Genomic DNA, 21,922 nt, shown 5'->3' with positions numbered 1-21,922 from the left:
AGATCAGCGATTTAATGCATTTAAGAAATCAATCAGAATAATGCATTAAGCTCAGATACAATTTGATGAGAAGAGCTTATCTCAGATTCAATTTGGTACTAAAAGGCTTCTAACAATAAGCATAGTTATAAAAGGACTGAAGTTAATGATATAAAACACTTATTGGACCGATTTTCATCTAGCTTCAGAAACATGGACGATGTTGAATCATGAAGGAGCCTCAAAAATGTATACATAGCCAAAGTTCAGATGGAAGGAGAAGAAAAGGTAACTACATAAAGATTAGGATTTAAGGGCTCAGTGAATGAAAAGAAGTGCGAAATTGGAGAACTAAAGTAAATAATAAGAAATAATGGAAATTTTTTATAATTAATCATGGAACAGACCTAGATCCAGAAAGAGTTGAAGAGCCAAAGATGATGAAACTATTTTTACACTTTCGGTTTAAAGTATATTATTTATTATACAATAACATCGTTGGGAATATTTTTTTGATGTTTCCATACTTATATCTTAAAACATAAAAACAATGTCTTTTTAAAAAAAATATAGGTATAATAAGCTTTTTTCTAATGGTAAAAAATTATAATAACTTACCTCTATTGGTAAATCAATAGGTTTTTCGGGAAGAACTTCAACACTTTCTTGATCTTCAGGTTGAATTAAAGATTTAACTGCATTGTTTTCGACTTCTGATGCCACCTAAAATCAAAGATAGTTTTATATAAATATAGTGAGTCCGAATAGATCATAATATAAGAATAAATTAGATAATATTTATAAGATTGTATGGATTGACTTACACAGTCTCATATTACTTTATGGTTGCAGAAATCATAAAACAAAAAGCAAAAATCGAAAAACAATAGAGTAAATATATAAAAATTCATCAATACGAAACAAAAAGGTTTGAATTAAAATAAAATATATATATAAAAGCAAACAGTTAGTTAGTTAATTATCGGAAAGTGCTCAAGAAATGACGAGGAAAATAATATTTTTAAGTTTATTAAAATTGAGAATCTATAAATCATTCACATACAGTGAGGACGTTTAGGTTGGAATAAATTCATTTTCTCGAGAATGGGCGGTTTTGGAAATAAGTCTCGAAACCGGTCTATTATTAATTTTGAATTAAGGTTTTTTTGGCGTGTATATCATACTAGTTACGTCATCAATTTGGGCGTGATGACGTAATCGATGATTTTTTAAATGAGAATAGGAATCGTGTGCTTGCTCATTTGAAAGGGTAATCAATTATCTATTCAGTAATATAAGCATTTACTTAATTATTTATACAGGGTGTCCAAAAATTTTTTAAATTAAATTAAATTACAAAAAAAACAAGAATGTATGTAATTTATTTAATTTACAATACATTTTACTGTTGTCAGAAAACAGGTAAAAATATTTATTTCACAGCTAAGGGACAGGTGGGTGTCAGCATTAACATTGAATTTAAGCGAAAACAAGATTTATTTGTCAAATAAACATTTCTTTCTGTTTTCTGAGAGCAATAAAATTTATTATGAATTAAATGAATTACATACATTCCTCTTTTTGTCTCAATTGATTTAATTTAGAAAAAAAAATTTGGACACATTTTTATATTATTGAATAAAGAATTAAATAAACTTTTAAATTAGCTATCACACGACCTCTACTCTCATTTAAAAACATCATCAATTACGTCATAACGCCCAGACGGATGACGTCACTAGTGTGACATATGTGCCAAAAATCATAATTTAAAAATAAATATCGACCTGTTTCGGGATTTCTCTCCAAAATCGCCGATTCCCGAAAAAATGAATTTATTCCAACCTAAACGTCCTTACTGTATATTCAATGAAAAATAAATCCAGATTCACTCATTTGTTTAATATTAAAAAGTTCTCCTACTTTATATTCGTAAATTTTAAAATAATATCTATTTGTCCTAGTAGCAGCCAATATTTTTTTAAATGAATATTACGTATGTGTCTGTTATTAGGTATGCACGTAGAATTTTCTTTATTTATACAGAATTATTATTTTAATAATTATTTGAGGCAAATGGATCTCCAGCTTTAACATTATTTCTTATAGTCTGAGATACGATATAAGGTCGACCTGCGCTGATCTGTTTATAGTGCAGTCACTGGAGGTGGATATGAGCTATTACCTCCGATTTCGTTGAACCTCCATAGATTTGCATGAAAATTGGTGAGTGGTTAGAGGATATCTCAAGGAACAAAGGTGACATGGTACCAACTTGCGCTTTTACCCTGGGGGTGGATGCTACCCCTTCTCGGGGGTGAAAATTATTTTATTGAAAATAACCCCATAATTCGATAGAGGGACAAATTATAAGCAAAATTTGTTATATAAAGTTATTAATAAAAAAAATTCAAAGCTTTTGAATTATTGAAGATCCAAGATTTTAGTTTTTCTTGAGAAAAATGCATGCTTTACCCGATTTTTCATCAATAACTCAAAAACTATAAGTTTTTGCAAAAAGTTGTTATTACCAAAATTAAAGCTAATAAAAAATAAAATAAATCCTTTACTAGAAATACCTTTTAATTTTAACTAAAAGTGAGTTATAGGTAATTGAATATATATTTTTTTCGGCGAGTAAAAAAATCTAAGTATTCAAGCTGAAATAACGGGAAAATGATGTATTTTATAACATAAACTTATTCAACATTTGTCAAACTTACTTAATATCTATTAAATGAGCCCCCGAACATGTTGATAGCATTAAAATTTATGAACCAAAACTTTTTCAAAATTTTTTTTTAATTTTTCCAAAAAATGTTATTGTTTTTTTTTTAATCACTCCGTTTATTTTTAAGATATCAGGTTTATCTAAAAACCGTTCGGAAGTTAATTCCAAGGGCTATTTAACCACGTTGAATTTAATCTTTTAGACCCCTCACTTTTTAAAAAAATAAAAGGTTAAATGGCCCCGGTTGCATGGTTTTCACAGCAAAATTTAAGATTTAAACGTTTCTATCTCGGTTATTTATTACCCTATGGAAATAGTAAAACAGGTAAAATATTTGACACGGAATAAACTGAAATTTGGGTATTTATCATTTTTACATATATTGAGTAGTTTTGGAGTTGTTTTCAAAAGAATATGAAAATTACAATAATTTTAAAAATTATGATTTTTTTAATTATATGTTTTCTTTCAAAAATATGCATTCTAAACCGGTCAAAATTATTGAAATCATTACTTATGCTAATATAAAGAAATTGTTTTAAGGATTATTATAAATTTTAATTTTTGTGGAAATGGCGTATGTTTTATTTTTCACTTTTTCCTAACAAATTCAAAAGGGTTCTTTTATTTTCATCATAACTTGCTTAATTTTGACGCTATTAACTTGTTCTGAAGCTCATTTAATAGGTATTTCGAAGTAAGTTGACAAATGATTAGCAGGTATATTTTATACATTGCATCGTTTTCCCGTTATTTAAGCTTGAATACTTAGATTTGAGTACTCGTCGAAAAAAATACACATTCAATTGCCAATAACTGACTTTGAACTAACATTAGTTTAGTTCTTTAAGTAAGGAATATATTCAGTTTTTAATTATCATCAATTTCAGTAATAATAACTATTTTGTAAAAACTTATAGTTTTTGAGTTATACGTGAAAAACCGATTTAAAACATGCATTTTTTTACGAAAAAATAAAATTTTTGGTCTTAATAACTCAAAAAGTGTCCAATATCAAATATTCAGTATTCATATCCGAAATTGGACAGTATCATTTTATCACCCAGTAGATCGAATGCATTTATTTGTTATTAAACACACACACGTAATTAATTAAATTACATACACATTTGGTCAATTATCAATAATATAATTTGGACATCAGCCAAAAGTTGCTGACATAAGATAAACAATTTACATTAATTAGATACACAAAATCACGCGGGGCCCGTGTTTACATTGACCCAATTTAAACTTATATAAAACTAAGATCTCTTGTCTAGAAATTCAATTATTATTAATTCATTAACGCGAGTGAGTGTCTTCAACGCTCATCATTTAAGTCTCTACTCAAAGTACCCCGGGTCAACATCCATAGTGTAAGTCTCATCAATAAACTCTGCTACTATTATTTGGTGTTTCCATCACAACTTAAAGAACATCTACACTGAGCCATCGAAAGGATATTGTTCATGGTCCTATCGAGAAAAATAATACTTCAAGGAAGTTTGAGAAAGCCTATACAGTCCACACCAGCAACACCCTCAGAGAGAGACCACTAGACCCGGGAGAACGAGAGCCGATTGCAGAGCTAAGAGCAGTACCAAAGCCGAGAGCCGATTGCAGAGCTAAGAGCAGTACCATAGCCGAGAGCCGATTGCAGAGCTAAGAGCAGTACCAAAGCCGAGAGCCGATTGCAGAGCAAAGAGCAGTACCATAGCCGAGAGCCGATTGCAGAGCTAAGAGCAGTACCATAGCCGAGAGCCGATTGCAGAGCAAAGAGCAGTACCATAGCCGAGAGCCGATTGCAGAGCTAAGAGCAGTACCAAAGCCGAGAGCCGATTGCAGAGCAAAGAGCAGTACCATAGCCGAGAGCCGATTGCAGAGCTAAGAGCAGTACCAAAGCCGAGAGCCGATTGCAGAGCTAAGAGCAGTACCAAAGCCGAGAGCCGATAGCAGAGCTAAGAGCAGTACCATAGCCGAGAGCCGATTGCAGAGCTAAGAGCAGTACCAAAGCCGAGAGCCGATTGCAGAGCTAAGAGCAGTACCATAGCCGAGAGCCGATTGCAGAGCTAAGAGCAGTACCAAAGCCGAGAGCCGATTGCAGAGCTAAGAGCAGTACCAAAGCCGAGAGCCGATAGCAGAGCTAAGAGCAGTACCATAGCCGAGAGCCGATTGCAGAGCCTACCAGAAGCGAGGGACCCTAGACGTCTAAGAAAACAAAAAAAAAACCGTAAGTTTTTGAATAATTACAAAATCTTCCAACTGTTACAATCGTACAATTTAACAAGTTTGTATTTTTATTATAATTCAACAATCTAGAACAACAATCTCCACTCTATCAATAGTAAAATAATGTACTTTAGAATGTATACCATATAAATAATAAAGAGACAAAAATATATTTGAAAAATAATTTGAGAAAAAAAAAGAAACGTTCATAAACATATAGCTTGCTTTAATTTCAATTAAATACTTTATTTCGAAAAAATTAAAATACTACGTAACTTATAGAACGATAAAAGTCCACTCTATATAATAATTTCAGTTAAATTTTCACTATTTTAGAAAATGAAAATATTTTACCTACTTCTGTAAAAATTAATCACATAGATATCTAATTGCCAAATTTGAATAAGATTCCAGTATAAATATTAAATATATTATTTACAGATCTTTTAAAAATACAAAGGTTCATTACATTATCCAACCAAAGAATTTCAATTTTAGCGTTAGTGAAATCGTAATACTATTCAGTTTATTTACAAACAGAAACCACTTAGTCAGGCAAGCTACCTACGGTAACGTTGAAAAAATTGCAAACTTGACAAGGGCATACAATTACATTTTTATTTATATACATTCTGGCTTACGAGAGAGCGTCATAGTACAGGTATAGAAAATTAATATAATTGTTAATAAGCAGATATTTTTTTTGTGTGAATTTGATGGCCTTGGACTAGCCAATTAGCCAGACATTATAGGCATATTTAAGTACATTGCTTAATAAATAAAATACAGTTCATATTGTTTAATATATTTACCGCTGAATTTAAAATTTTATAAAAATAACCATGGAAAGTGTATACGTTAAGCAAGCGGAGATAGGAGCAGAATTAGCGAAACTAGTTTCAAATACTAAAAAGGATTCTCAATCTCGGAGGACTCAACAATACATCCGGGATAGGCAGGAAAAATTAGAAGAATATTGGGCAAAATTTCTGAATAACCACGAAAAGCTGCTAGAAGGAGGTATAACGAAAGAAAAATATTTTGAAACAAAATACCATGATCAGGTATTTAAGACATATATTGAGGGGAAAACCCTGTTGGAAGAATATGGAAGGGTGCTGAAAAGAGGAAAAGCACCGAAAGTAAAGGAGATACAGATAAGGAAGCAAAGAATCGAGGAATTATTACGGCCAGAAAATGAACAAGATTTGCAGGAGGATGAAGAGCTGCAGTCAGAGTTAAGAGAATACATGGAAAAGGTGAATACACTAATAATTGAAGCAGCAGTAAATGAGGAACTAGACGCTATAGATAATGGAGAATTAGAGAGAATAAATCAACTAAAGAGGAGAGTCAGGGAAACCTTGAAGAAAATAAGGCCAGGAATGCAACGGCCAGAAAGCACACAGAGGAGGGACGGTGTGACATTACCGCAGGTAAAAATCCCTGTGTATGAAGGCAGGTATGAAACGTGGAGAACTTTCCACGATCTGTTTACTAAAGTAATACATGAAAACGACCAGTTATCAAACGCAGAAAAAATGCAGTACCTAAAAACTCAACTAAGAGGGGAAGCCAACAGAATGATACAACACTTAAACATATCCGAGGCCAACTACGAAGTGGCCTGGAACATGCTAAAAGATAGATATGAGAATCCAAGGATGATATTGTTTAAATTGATAGACAGGATGCTACTAGCACAGGAAGTAAAGGAATCTTCTGCTAGAGCATTGAAATCACTACATGACACCTTCCACGAAAGTCTGGAAGCCATAGGAGGGTTAGGAACAGACACGGAAGCGTGGAGCCCATTGGTAGCCCGAATTATCATAACGAAATGGGACAATGAAACCAGGAGGCTGTACGAAAACCACGTTGGAGACAGTAGAGAGATACCGACGTACAAATCGACACAAACATTCTTACAGCGAAGATTCCAGACACTGGAACTGCTGGAGTCAGAAAAAAGACAAGAGAAGCAAGGAGGATCTGGGAGGAAACCAAGAACACGTTGCGTGATATGCAACGGAGATCACGGAGTACCGAACTGCAGAGAATTTCAGGAACTCAATGTAAGAGACCGAAACAGGATGATAAAAGAAAAAGGATTGTGTGCAAACTGCCTAGCACATAAAAAAGAAAAACAATGTTATGTACAATATAGGTGCAGACACTGTGGCGGAGACCATCACCATATGTTGCATTATGAGAAAGGAACCACAGGCAACAAAAGAAACTCCAATGAAACGAAAGGAGAACAAACACAAGAAAGAAATGGAAGAGATTCGAATAATAGAAGAAATGGGTATCAAGCTAATAGGTACAGAGGAGGAAATAATAATCCATACAAAGCCAGAGAACAAAATAACGGAAGGCGAGAAAATACACAAGATACCAATGGGCATAGGAATATCAACGACCACCAAAGAGGGCAGAATTCAGTAAACTGTACAAGCCATAAGGAAGGTGAAGCATTACTAGCGACAGCTGTTGTACGCATAAGAGATGCGAAAGGAGATTCACACATAATGAGAGCATTAATCGACCAAGGGTCACAATGCGCATTTATAACGGAACAAGCTGCGACGACGCTAGGAACAACAAGGAAGCCTATACAGGCGACCATATCCGGGATAGGCTCGTCAGGAGAAAAAACAGCCAATTGGAGTATGAAACTTCTAATCGAAACTCATTACGAAAGTGACTTCGAGATGGAAATAGAAGCACTAGTATTACCGAAGATAACAAGGAATTTACCGGAACAGGATATAATTCTACCGGACTATAACGAGAAAAATGCAATACTGGCAGATCCAAGATATTACAAGGTAGGGAAAATAGACTTACTACTAGGAGTAAAAGAATACAGTTACATATTGACAGAAGGGATGCACAGAATAAGTAATGGACTCCTGAGTCAAAACACCAAACTAGGATGGATAGTTTCGGGGATAGCACGAGAGAAGGAGACTACAAAAGCAGAAGTATGCTGTATGATATCCAGACAAGAGATGGACATACAAATAAAGAAATTCTGGGAATTAGAAGAAGTAAATCAGGAAACAAGTTTATCAGTAGAAGAACAAGAATGTGAAGAAATGTATCGACAGACAGTAAAAAGAGATGAAGACGGGAGATACGAAGTGAGAATTCCGTTTAAGGAAGACGTTACAAAGCTAGGAGAATCTAAGCAGCAGGCATTCGCCAGATTGATGCAACTAGAAAGAAAGTTTGCAAAAGACAAACAGTTAGAAGCGAATTACAGACAATTCATGGAAGATTATGAAAACCAAGGTCATATGGTAATAGCAGAAAACCAGGGAGATGGGTACTACCTACCTCATCATCCAGTGAGAAAAGAGGACAGTACTACAACGAAAATAAGAGCCGTGTTTGATGCATCAAGTAAAAGCTCATCGGCAGTAAGCCTGAATGATATTATGCACACAGGGCCAAAATTACAACAAGATTTGACAAATATACTATTACGATGGAGATCCAATAAGATAGCATACTCAGCGGATTTGGAAAAAATGTTTAGACAAATCGGAATGGCAGAAGAAGACCAAAAATATCAAAAAATTTTGTGGAGAAAGGACACAAAGGACCCAATACAAGAATATAACTTAACGACGGTGACATACGGCACGGCCGCAGCACCATTTTTAGCGTTGAGAACAATACAGCAATTACAAGAAGACGAAGGAGCGAGGTTCCCGTTGGCATCGAAAATTGTAAAAGAAAACATGTATGTAGACGATATACTAGGAAGAGCGGAGACAGTGCAGGAAGCAGAAATAGCCCAAAAGGAATTAATACAACTGTTCAGAAAAGGAGGTTTCATTCTCAGAAAATGGTTGAGCAACGAAGAGAAAATAATGGAGAACGTACCGGAGGAAATGAGGAACGTAGACTCCAAGGCATTCAAACAAGAAGAAGTACGGAAAACGTTAGGAATACACTGGTCCCCTAAAGAAGATATAATCACATTCAAAATAGGGATAACGACAGCAAAGAAAATAACGAAAAGACACGTACTGTCAGAAGTAGCAAAACTATACGACCCACTAGGGTGGATAGCACCTGTAGTAATTCAGGCGAAAATGTTCATACAGGAATTATGGGAGCAAAAAACCAGTTGGGATAAAGAATTAACTAGCAACCAACAAAGCAGGTGGAATACATACCAGGCGCAATTAGTAAATCTGGAGAAAATAACATTGCCCAGGTGGAACGACTTAAGCAAGACAAACAGAGTAGAACTACATGGATTTGCAGATGCATCTATGAAAGGATATGGAGCGGTAATCTACTCAAGGGTGTTAGGCCCAGAAATCAAAACGAATCTAATGATAGCAAAATCGAAAGTCGCACCATGGAAAGGAAAAACGACATTACCGAGGCTCGAGTTGTGTGCCGCGGTGCTATTAGCAAATTTAATGAAGAAAACACTACAAGCATTGAATAGGGAAAACATTGAGGTATATGCATGGTCAGACTCAATGATAACCCTGGCTTGGATAAGGGGATCATCAAAAAGGTGGAAAATGTTCGTCGCCAACAGAGTAGAGGAAATAAGAGGCGTTATAGGACCGAAAAATTGGCATAAGGTAGATACGAAGGAAAACCCAGCGGACATCCTCTCACGTGGAAGTACAGCATCAGAATTATTAGAAGCAGAGCTATGGTGGAAGGGACCAACTTGGCTGACTAGTAACAAAACTTTAACGCAGGAATCAGAAGAAATACCAGAGACAAATGAGGAGGAAGTCAAAACGAAAATAACGGTGCACACGACAACGATAAAGGAGGACATATGCGAGAGATTCTCAAATTTAGAAAGAATGAGAAGAGTACTTGCATACTGTAGGAGATTTGCAGAAAAAATGCAGAAAAAAGAAGGACAGTGGACAAAGTCAGCTGACAGTCCAAGAATTAGAGGAAACGCTATTAAAGGTGATAAAGCACTCACAGCACGCCTACTTCAAACAAGAAATAAAGAAGCTGGAGAAGAAACAGCAGTTAGACAAGAAAACTAAATTAGCGTCATTGGTACCATTCCTGGATAGACAAGGAATTCTAAGAGTCACCGGAAGACTGAGACACACGAATCTAAAGTACGGAGAAAAACATCCGATAATTTTGCCAAAGGATAGTGCATTAACAAAGTTACTTATATCAGATAGTCACGCAAAAAATCTACATAGCGGATTACAACAAACACTACAGTATATAAAAAGGAAATACTGGATAATCAACGGCAGAAGAACCGTGAAAGATCATCTAGCAAAATGCTTAAGGTGCAGGAGGTATAAAAGCCAAGCAGCACAACAATTAATGGGAGATCTACCGAAAGACAGAGTGAACCCGAGTCATCCCTTTACTAACACAGGGATAGATTATGCCGGGCCAATAAAAATAAGTACCACGAGAGGCAGAGGACAGAGGAGCTATAAGGGCTACATCTCAGTATTTGTGTGTCTGTCAACGAAGGCAGTACACCTCGAAGTAGTAAGCGATATGTCTACGGATGCATTCATCGCGGCGTTCAAGAGATTTACGGCACGCAGAGGACAGTGCAACAACGTATACAGCGATAACGGAACCATATTCGTAGGAACAGCAAATTTGTTCTGAAGCTATTTCCTTGTGGCATTTTTTTATGATTAATTATAATCATAAAATATAATCGGGATAGTATCACAGGGTTTTTCCTGGTTTTCCCTTGTGATTTACTATGAAGTCTCTAACGCGAGAATTTTACTGTCGTTGCATTTGGTTGTCTTTTTAAAGACATATCACATGCTATAATTTTTTATGACGGATATTCTTGAGTTGGGGTTAATTTCATGTAATCGAATGAACTATCTTTCAGTAAGTCGTCCCAGGAACGCAACTCATAAAATATTGGCAATATCATTTTAAAGTCTTCTACTTTAAAATGTATAATGTATGTCTGAATTGCCAATATAAATGAGTGAGATTAAATAAATTATTAGAAGAATTTTTTTTGCTTAGCAACAACACTTTAGTTTATTTTAGTAATATTTTGTATTTTGACAAAGGCACCCGATTTGGGCGTCGAAACGTTAATAAAATTATTTTTTTCATTTTAATTGTGGCTTATTTCCCATATAAATAATTAACAGCAAATTTGTTGAAAAAAGAAAATCAAAAAATAGATGACGAGATAAAACAAGGATTACTGGCACTAGGTACCCAATGGCATGTCATACCTGCATATGCACCACATTTCGGAGGACTATGGGAGAGCGCAGTGCGGATAATGAAATATCACTTGAAAAGAATCATCGGGGAAACAGTTCTAACATATTATGAAGAATTGAGTACGGTGCTGACACAAATAGAAGCATGTATGAACTCGAGACCATTATGTGGGTCATCAGAAGACCCTGAAGGGAAAATAGCCCTAACACCAGCTCACTTCCTTATAGGGAGAGAAATTATATCACCAAATCGGGAAGAAGAGCTTACGACTTATTTGAAGATGCCGACGAGGTGGAGATTATTGGAGAAAATAAAAAGAGACTTCTGGAAAATTTGGAAACAGGAATACCTGCACCAATTACAACAGAGAAATAGATGGCATAAGGCGCACTCTAACATAAAAGAAGAAGAAATAGTTATAATAAAAGAAGAAGATACAGGCAGATGGCCATTAGCGAGGGTAACAGAAACACACCCTGGAGCGGAGGGACTAACCAGAGTCGTAACAGTGAGAAAGGCGAACGGGAAACTGACAAAAAGACCCATACATAAACTAATACGACTGGAAGAAGAGAAACAGGAAAAGCCGAAGAAGGCAGCAGCACTAAGATGGAAGAAAATACTAGTAGCTATAATGTTTTTAACGATGTTAAAACCCATAAAGGCAGAACCATATAAAATATATAATCCGGAACCAGGATTTTTCACAGAAGATCTTGGAGAGGTCGTTATAGACCGGGGAACATTTCGAATAAAGGTGTTACTAGAAAAGGGAAGAATTCGAACAGAGCACCAACTAATAGGAAATATGATACAAGGAGTACGAGAACTGTGTCAGGATATAAAAATCGTGAATTGTAAGGATATAATAGGGAAGTTAGAGGAAGGACAAAGAAAGGCGGAATCAGTAAGCGAGGGGTTGACAGTAGAAATAAAAGCAAGGGAAAGAAGAGGAATATTAGGAACAATATTAACCTCAGTATTTGGAGTCAATGACGAAGCCTACAGTAACATTGAAGCATTAGACAATAATCAAAAGGAGCTAATAAAGGGATCACAGCATCAAGCGAAGATAATGTTAGAAACAATAACATCAATCAATCACACAGAGAACAGGATAAACGAGCAAATGAACAAGTTTAACAAAGCACTAATCACAGGCCTACAAGAAATATCTAAAGGACTTAACGAAGTAGAAGACAAAGCACAGAGACTAGAAACCGAATATAGCACGTTGCGAATACAAACGATAGCGTTGCAAGTTATGGAATTCATAAACGAATATACTCAATTTTACGAGGGAATATTAAACCTTCACTATAACCACGGACACTTCATTGATATAGTGAAACCGGGTGAGATAAACAAATTGATAGAGAAAGCAGGGCAGATACTGCCACAAGGGGTCGAAATACGACGACAGCCCATTATAGAAGCAGAAGTCAGTCATGACGACAGATATATAACAGTCATCGGCTATTTCATAGTGACAGGGAAAATTAAGTACAGCATGCTGAAAGTCACGGCAGATACGACGCAGATAGCGTGCTCACCAACGGCTATAAGGAACATGGATACCCAACCAAACTGCATACTTGAAGAAATTTATGAGCGATCTAAGAATAGCACATGTCCAGTGGTAGCCAGGACAATACAGACAGCTCAATGGAGTAAGATGGGTACCCCCAACCTCTGGCTCGTTATCACGCCAGTCACGATACACATATCCATTATTTGCGATGGAAATCGGAGCGAAAGAGTACTGGAACGAGTCACATTCCTGAAACTTTCACCCAAATGTATCGCCCAAACGAAAAATATTACATTACTCCCCACTAGCAGTGGGATGGAGAGAGCGGTAACAAGCTACCTGAAGGCGCCAATCACTCCCGTGGCCCAATTGGTGGCGAGGACACCCCGCAGGTTTAACATGCCTCTAAACACCTACCTGGACATACCAGGAGGAGAGCTACGTCACGCGTTACTTGAGGAGGAAAGTCTAGAACAAGAAATGACGCATACGCAGTGGCAATCGATTCCAGAATCTAATTGGCATTATTTTGTAGCCACCGGGACCATCACTATAATGGTAATTATTGGGATACTCACGTTATGGAAATACCGTCCTGTTGTACGACTATGTCGTTCAGGGAATCCACATACTCAGACTAACGAACAGGAAGTACATGTATTAAGTAGTAATCGGCATAACAATGTACCGTCGACTTCAAAGGCCGACATCCCACTCTCCACATTTTCATCCAATTGCCCTAATTTTAATCTAGAGATAGAGTCGGACATTGATAGCTAGAGTACGGTTGGAAGATTGTTGATTATTCTTAAACTATTTATTTATTAACATGTTTGAATTTGACTATTTTATGTAATACTTATATGTAAACTTTGAGTATTGACACTTGGGCCAGTTTTTGCCCGAGTCCGCAGTATGTCCAATATCAAATATTCAGTATTCATATCCGAAATTGGACAGTATCATTTTATCACCCAGTAGATCGAATGCATTTATTTGTTATTAAACACACACACACGTAATTAATTAAATTACATACACATTTGGTCAATTATCAATAATATAATTTGGACATCAGCCAAAAGTTGCTGACATAAGATAAACAATTTACATTAATTAGATACACAAAATCACGCGGGGCCCGTGTTTACATTGACCCAATTTAAACTTATATAAAACTAAGATCTCTTGTCTAGAAATTCAATTATTATTAATTCATTAACGCGAGTGATTGTCTTCAACGCTCATCATTTAAGTCTCTACTCAAAGTACCCCGGGTCAACATCCATAGTGTAAGTCTCATCAATAAACTCTGCTACTATTATTGGGTGTTTCCATCACAACTTAAAGACCAACTACACTGAGCCAACGAAGGGATATTGTTCAAAAAGTGTTGATTTATATTAATAACTTGATATAACAAATATTGCTTATAATTTGTCCCTCTATCGATTTATGGTATTATTTTTAATAAAATAATTTTCACCCCCGAGAAGGGGTGGCATCCACCTCCAGGGTAAAAGCGCAAGTTGGCATTATGTCACCTTTGTTCCTTGAGGTATCCTATAATTACTCACCAATTTTCATGAAAATCGATGGAGGTTCAACGAAATCGGAGGTAAAAACCTTCAGTGACTCCACTATTAATGGATAAAAATTATTTAATGTGTAATTTAGTATGTTAAATAAAAAACAAGGGGTGTCCGATATAATTTTGTCCTGACCATAATTAATATTATTAATTAAAAATAACTTTTTTTAGAAATTAAAAAAATCGGCCTGACATATTATTTTAAATTTTTTGGATCGTTCGATACAAAAAAGGTATTTTGTAATATTTCTCTTAAGTTGATCGTTTTCGAGTTATTAACAATTTAAAACTGAAAAAAGAACGAAAGATGACGATTTTCAAGGCTCAAAAACAAAAGTGAAATTTTTGAAATTACGAAGTACCTAATTCAAGTTCTAACCATATTATATCAGTTCTAACCATATTTTGGACTTATTTCGTGTTAAAACATTGTTTTTGAGTTGTTAATGGAGTCCGACCGCCCATTTTCCTATAAGAAACTTCCTCATTAACAATTAAAAAAATATATTTTAGAATAAAACCTGGCAAAAATTTTTATCGGGATAAAAGAAGTTTTGAACTTGAATTTGGGTACCTACTTGATGATTACAAAAGTAATATTTTTTATTTGTGATTTTAAGCCTTGAAAATCGTCATTTTTCGTTTATTTTTTAGTTTTAAATTGTTTAAAACTCGAAAACGATCAACTTAAAGAAAAATTACAAAAAAACTTTTTTGTTTCTAATGATCCAAAAAATCTATAAATTTTTGAGGTTCTTCTAAATTTTTATAAATTTTAAATTTATTTAAAAAATTCAATTTTTAATTATTAATTAATTATAATCATGACAAAATTATATCGGGCACCCCTTGTTTTCTATAAATCTTAGCATAATAAATTACATATCAAATAATTTTTATCCATTAAACAGATCGGTGCAGGTCGACCTTAAGGTATGTACCTATAGATATGTAATGTTAAGTTTTTTTTAATGGTCCTTATGTTGAGAATCTCACAATAAGGATTTTCCACGGTAAGCATCAATAAGTTTGAACAAGTTTGATAATATTTCCTTCCTACCACTTCATTACTAACAAATATTCAACTCAGGCACGCCAAAACCAACATACTTTTGGCGAACCCGTCCAAATACATATTGCGAACCATCAAAGGATCGTTGAAAAATCGACAAAAGTTGAATCATGGTGCTTCGTGTGAGCGCCGTTTGTGGGTCAGTTGAAAACACTTAATTAATTTAACAAACATGCTGCGGGCGAGCAGGGCGCGTGCCGAGTGGCGCGCATATGTATACGTACCTTTATATCGGATCCTCTAACTCTAATCTCTACTTAACGTAGGTATGTATCGTATGTATGAAAATAGACAGAAGACGGAAACACTTGCACTTCAGTAAATAAACTGACAATAAAACCAAATACAAACATCGAATATGGAATGTTTGATGAAAATGAAGGTCGCAGTTTCAAAATTTCGCTCCACTGTGTTTTAAATGCATTCATTTTTTTTTCGAATCCTGAGAAAACTTATGTCTGTTTAAAAAATTTAAGCGAAGAATAAAATATTGCATTACTACCGAGAGCCGAAAGTCCCTGAAAACGTCTATAATGTTTATTTTAATAGGTAAGTTACAGAGGTGAAAAAAAAGGGAAAATTTAGTATGATTTTTAATTTCAAATATCTCTCTCATTCAAAGAAACTTTTTGGTTATTCTAAGGGACTAAGGGCCCTCGGTAACAATGTAAACTTTCATTCTGCGTTTAAATTTTAAATATCTCTCTCATTCAAAGAAACTTTTTGGTTATTCTAAGGGACTAAGGGCCCTCGGTAACAATGTAAACTTTCATTCTGCGTTTAAATTTTTCAAAAATATTTATTAGTGTTCTAAGGATTAAAAAAAATGAATGCACTTAAAAAGCACTAGAGCCGAAATTTTGCACCTACGCCCTTAGAAAACAAGGGTAAAACAACCATTAAGAAACCGATGAACTTTAAAAATCAATCAATCTATATTAATTTCCGCAAAACTTTTAATAAATTTTAAATATTTACTCACCTGAACTTTTTCCTCGCTAACAATTTCAGGAACGAGATCAGATTCAAGTGGAATCGGTAAATGTTTCAATACCTGAGGCAGTTCGTCTGAAGATAATTGCACCTTTGCATCTAAGTTCCTTCTTCCGTGCATTAGAACTTGCTCCCTGGATACAATTCCTGGGAGGATCTGGTCATACCTCACTTCTACTGGAATATTTCTCTGGATGACATCTACGGGGATAGCGTTTAAACTGGGCACCAGAATCGCGTACAGAAAGAAAATAAGATTTTTCATTTTTTAGGTATTTATGTCTGTTATGTTAGCAATGAACCATGTAAAGATAGTTGAAGATATTTCTGCAAAGAGAATAAAACGACTAAAGCTGAGTGTATTCTTCAGGTGGATTTTATACGGAGATAATGGTTATGGTAGATTCTTGAGTTGGGTGACCCCGGTGAAGACACACATCAGTGTCGTAGAAGTGAAAAATTTTTAAACGATGCTTTAGAACGCGTGTCAATTTTATTAGGCATATACAAATCTGCCCAATCTGAATATTTATTTATATATTACCTAATAATTTTGTTTTGTTTACAATGCAAAACAATACTAAGGATCCTATTTAGGGTAATAAAGTTATTTAGTATTACAAAAAAAATAGTTAAAATCCTTTAAATTAAATTAAATTTAAAAAATCTCTTAGAGGGCTATATCACAGAACGTTATCGAAGTAACATCAGCATCAGTGCTGCTAACAAATTTTACATGATTGACCTTCAAAATATTGGGGTAAAAACATTTTAAATAGTGTATAGTTGTAGAAAATTTGCATTTTTTACACTGAATGCATTTACACTAAATTTATTACATCTTGCCCAAGTATACTTTCGCTCATAGCACCATCGGGGGCGCCTCATCAAATCAAGAAAGTATCCTTATAAAATGTAACATTATTTGTTTAATTTTGAGTAATGGCAAAAATTAACACATAACATATAACACGAACTGGACAAAGGACAAATAGACTAAAATTACATGTCGTACTACGTCAGGTATACATATCGAACATAGAGGTATTACAATTTTTATACTTATGACATTAAATGTGATGTTTAAATTATTCCTACATTTTACATCAGGCTACACAGGACTCCCCAATAGGGTGGAACGAAAGAGGTCAAAAAAATAAAAGAAAAGACAAATTCTTGTGGCTATCGTTTAAAAGTTGTGTCAGGTGATGAAAACAATTAGTGCGAGAGCATTTTGAAATAAAAAAAATATCTTGGGGTTCCATATTGGATTTTAAAAATAAAAAAACAAAAAAAAATATTTTTGTCGAAAAAATCAATATGGCTCTGATCAAAATTTTAATGATCGTGTTTACCAACTAAGTGTGAAATTCTAAAGTGCTTTCTCTTTATTCGTAATTAACGGAAGTTGACCAATAATAATAAAGATCCATCTATCGCCGACATCTTGAATGCCGTTGCAACGAAAGTAGAACAAATATGAATAAAAGCTTCTATTAAAACATTATCGCATAAGCGCATTTAAGTTATAATTAAAAATATTTATAGAGAGTATCAAAATCTTAAGCGATACACAAACACTCAGCAAGCATCTGATTCATACATAGAAAAGATTTACCAGTTTCGAAGAGAGTGTGAAAAGTTATTGAATATCGCGGCTTGCAAATGCAACATTACTGGAACTGTGTGTATGTACTTGTGACAAAATCAAGAAAGTGCCACAAAATGAGCGATTTTTTCTTCAAGATCAAAGATCCTGTCGAAAAATGGCAATTGGACCAGTGGATATTGCAGCATCTGCAGCAATAAGAAAGAGAATGGAAAGAACCATGAAGGCAGAGGCAAGTTCTCAAAAATATAATACTGACGAAATTGTTCTTAAATCATGTACCGTTGATTCCTCTAATCGTTCCAAAAGTAGCAGCTTGTCCGACTCAAATTCTTCTGATGCGGTGATCATGAAGAAGAATTAAAAAATAAAAGAAAAGAAAATTCTTGTGGCTATCGTTTGAAAGTTGTGTCAGGTGATGAAAACAATTAGTGCGAGAGTATTTTGAAATAAAAAAATATCTTGGGGTTCCATATTGGATATAAAAAATGAAAAACAAAAAAAAATATTTTTGTCAAAAAAATCAATATGGCTCCGATCAAATTTTAATTATCGTGTTTTACCAACTAAGTGTGACATTCTAAAGTGCTTTCTCTTTATTCGTAATAAACGGAAACAAATAATAATAAAGATCAATTTATCGCCGACATCTTGAATGCGGTTGCAACGAAAGTAGAACAAATATGAATAAAAGCTTCTATTAAAACATTATCGCATAAGCGCATTTAAGATATGATTAAAAATATTTATACAGGGCATCAAAATCTTAAGCGATACACAAACACTCAGCAAGCATCTGATTCATACATATAAAAGATTTGCCAGTTTCGAAAGGAGTGTGAAAAGTTATTGAATATCGCGGCTTACAAGTGCAACATGACTGGAACTGTGTGTGTGTACTTGTGACAAAATGAAGAAAGTACCACAAAATGAGCAATTTTTTCTTCAAGATCAACGATCCTGTCGAAAAATGGCAATTGGACCAGTGGATATTGCAGCATCTGCAGCAATAAGGAAGAGAATGGAAAGAACCATAAAGGCAAAGGCATGCAAGTTCTCAAAAATATACTACTGACGAAATTATTCTTAAAGCATGTACACGTTGATTCCTCTAGTCGTTCCATAAGTAGCAGCTTGTCTGGCTCAAATTCTTCTGATGCAGATGATCATGAAGAAGAATTAATTGCTCATTTGTCAACGCAGTTACAGTCCAACCACCTACGTCACAAATACTGCGGCACCTCACTTCGATGGCTACTATGGCTAGTATGCTTAATTCATTGCAGTGAGCTACATCTACGTCATTTAATTCAACAGTTAGATGGACCCCCAGTGGATCACTTGGTTTTTCAAGGCAAATAGGGAAACTACTGGAACGCTGTGAAGAGAAGGCTGTCGTCGATTTTGTCGCAATAGAGAACAACCTAGCAATATTATTAGAAACAACAGACCTTAGTACCGATCAGAAGTACTTGTACCAAATCAGTCAAGCAGTTGCTGCGGGAAAATATCCTAATGATTTGAGTCTTTAAAATCCTGGGAAAATATCACACGCAAGGTGGCTGACAGTTGCTAATCGTTTGCTTCGACTATATGTTGGAACTGAATGTCCTAGCCCCCAATTAATTATGTTATGTAAGTTTCATCAAAAAAGTGTATGCACCAGTTTGGTTTTATATAAAACTGTATCCTAGCTGTTCTGATGGTGCAAAACATTTATGGCGAATGATCCATTATTCACGATTTCTACCAGTTGACCAAAGAAAAATTGTTGATGCCGTTATCTAAAGGAATGCTTATTTTGCGCATCCCGAAAATGTATTACTCGGTATGATGAAAGATGAACGAAAACATATACGGGAGCTAGGACTACGCAGAGTGCCGAAAGTTAGAGAAAGTCAGAAAGAAAAAAAGATCCGGAGATTCAAAATAACAACATTCAATTTAAGTGCTGTAGATTATAATGACTTAATTTCTATTTCTGAATTCAAAGTTATGGCTCCTCCTTTGCTAAAACATATTTCCAATGAAGATGTAAGGGATATGATTGATTCTGGGAATTATAACAAAATAGGTCTTAAACTGCCCTTGTCAGACAAAATCCGTGGAAAGAACTGTTATATGGACCAGAATCAAGGGATATGGCTTTATTCGTTCAAGGTTGCAGTCTAGAAATAATATTATGCCTTTTTAACACAAAATCAGACTATCAATCTTAAAATGTATATTGTATTATAAAACAATTATTTAGATTCAAAGAACTGATAAAAAATAAATTTTTAAAATTTTATTTTTTTTTTGTTATTCCCAAAAATTTAAATTTAATATGGAACCTGAAGATAGGGTCCAATACAAAAAATATTTCTTACAGTTTTATTATACATCAAGACACAACTTTTTTGCACTAGCCCCATAAAAAATAATGACTTCGAATTTTTCGTTCCACCCTACTCCCCACAGCACGTGGTTTGCTAGTCCTGAGGGCAGAGCCTCACATTACGGGCTCTAATGTCTGGTTGAACCAACAAATCGTTAGCTCCAGCTTAGCCCAGCTCAGCTTATAGATAGAGCCGCTTTAAGTTTAACTTATTTTGCACCATAATTTTCGATTTTTATCCATCCAATCCACATGGCAATCTATTGTAATAAGTTGAAAATTGATCTAAGACTCAATGGTGTAATGCGTATTTTTCGTAAGCTGAGCTTAAAGCAAGCCTTTAGTTTAAGATTTGTTGGTGCAACCAGGCATAAATAACTTGTGTTATCATTTTAAGCAACAAAGTGTTATCTACTCTTATCACTCGACTTACAACTTTTTAAATTAATTCTATTCATTATCTACGTTCTTTTCTTTTTTTATTTTTCTTAGCAGCTCAATATTTGTTGCTCTATCCGCCCAATTTATTTTTAATATTCCTCTGTAGATCCACATGTTAAATGGGTTTAGTTTTACTTTCAGTTTTCAACGCATTTTATTAAATGAGCTGTAACTTTTCCAGTTTACACCTATAATATACATACAGGTATTAGTTATTCTCATCAACAGTTGTCCCAAGATATCCAAACTTCTTAATTTTTTCTACCTTTAAAATGTTTTGTTGTTATCGTAATTATCAATTTCAACTTTTTAAATTTAAGTATTCCAGTTTCCCCGGTAACACTACTACCTACTGCATCCAAAAGAATATACCTATTCTTACGTAGAACTACAACTTAATACTGGTCAAGCAAAAAATGTAACACGATATTAGAACAGAGACACACTGTATACTTATTATTGAATGGTTCTAACATTTCAGGTTCTTCTCGTTGAAAATTTTCTAAAATTCAAAATGTATTTCATCGCATCTTGTTGCTTTCTTATGTTTCGTTTTCCGTCTTTTCAGTTCAATAGCGATAATGGCGATTCATGGCGATAATCCGTAAACTATTTTTTTGCAAATTTTATATATGTCTGTACAATTCCTGTATATCGTCCTAATAAGCATTAGAAAGCCTTAATTAAATTGCACGTCAATGAGGTCAACGATTCACTATCACTTTTCTATTGGTTTTGTTGATGTCAGAAGTAGTAAAATTAGTCACAAGTACCTATTAGGATCATTTGTTTAATTAATTACGATTAGTTTTTCAACGTACACAAATGCTCCACAAGTTAAATTGTTGAATACGGAATAGAAACAAGAGCAAGTAGCGTTCTCCAGAAACAGGAATAGAATGTAGAAGAATATAATTATACCTGAAACAATACAGTTTAAAGAAATATCAATATTATATTCTAAATAACCGTTTTACACAAAATAATAAATAAATAATATTGATTTTGAAAATAAATAAAAAGCCAAGATATCCGACATCAAGAACAACAGATGACGGGGAGAAAAACTCATCATTCTCTTTGCCTTATCCCTATGCGGGGTCGGCTTCCCTAATTGCATTTCTCCACACAATTC

General features: G+C 34.5%; 1 protein-coding gene across 2 annotated transcripts in view; it reads right to left on the bottom strand.

Annotated features, from left to right (window-relative positions):
* LOC114335932 (uncharacterized) overlaps window positions 1–16,716 on the bottom strand; it is a 50,293-nt gene extending 33,577 nt beyond the window's left edge. Inside the window, exons 1-2 of one of the 2 annotated variants that reach the window (XM_028286223.2) lie at window positions 16,350–16,716; window positions 598–702 (exon numbers count right to left, since the gene is read on the bottom strand). In XM_028286223.2, coding sequence (XP_028142024.2) covers window positions 598–702; window positions 16,350–16,625 — 381 coding nt within the window. In that variant the 5' untranslated portion in view covers window positions 16,626–16,716. The remainder of the gene's footprint in view (window positions 1–597; window positions 703–16,349) is intronic. The other variant, XM_028286221.2, reaches the window with a different exon arrangement.
* Between the last annotated feature and the right edge of the window lie 5,206 nt (window positions 16,717–21,922).

This window comes from Diabrotica virgifera, chromosome 1 (assembly GCF_917563875.1).
Source record: "Diabrotica virgifera virgifera chromosome 1, PGI_DIABVI_V3a".
NCBI classification, from domain to species: Eukaryota; Metazoa; Arthropoda; class Insecta; order Coleoptera; family Chrysomelidae; genus Diabrotica; species Diabrotica virgifera.
This window is presented reverse-complemented; position numbering and strand designations above follow the sequence as displayed.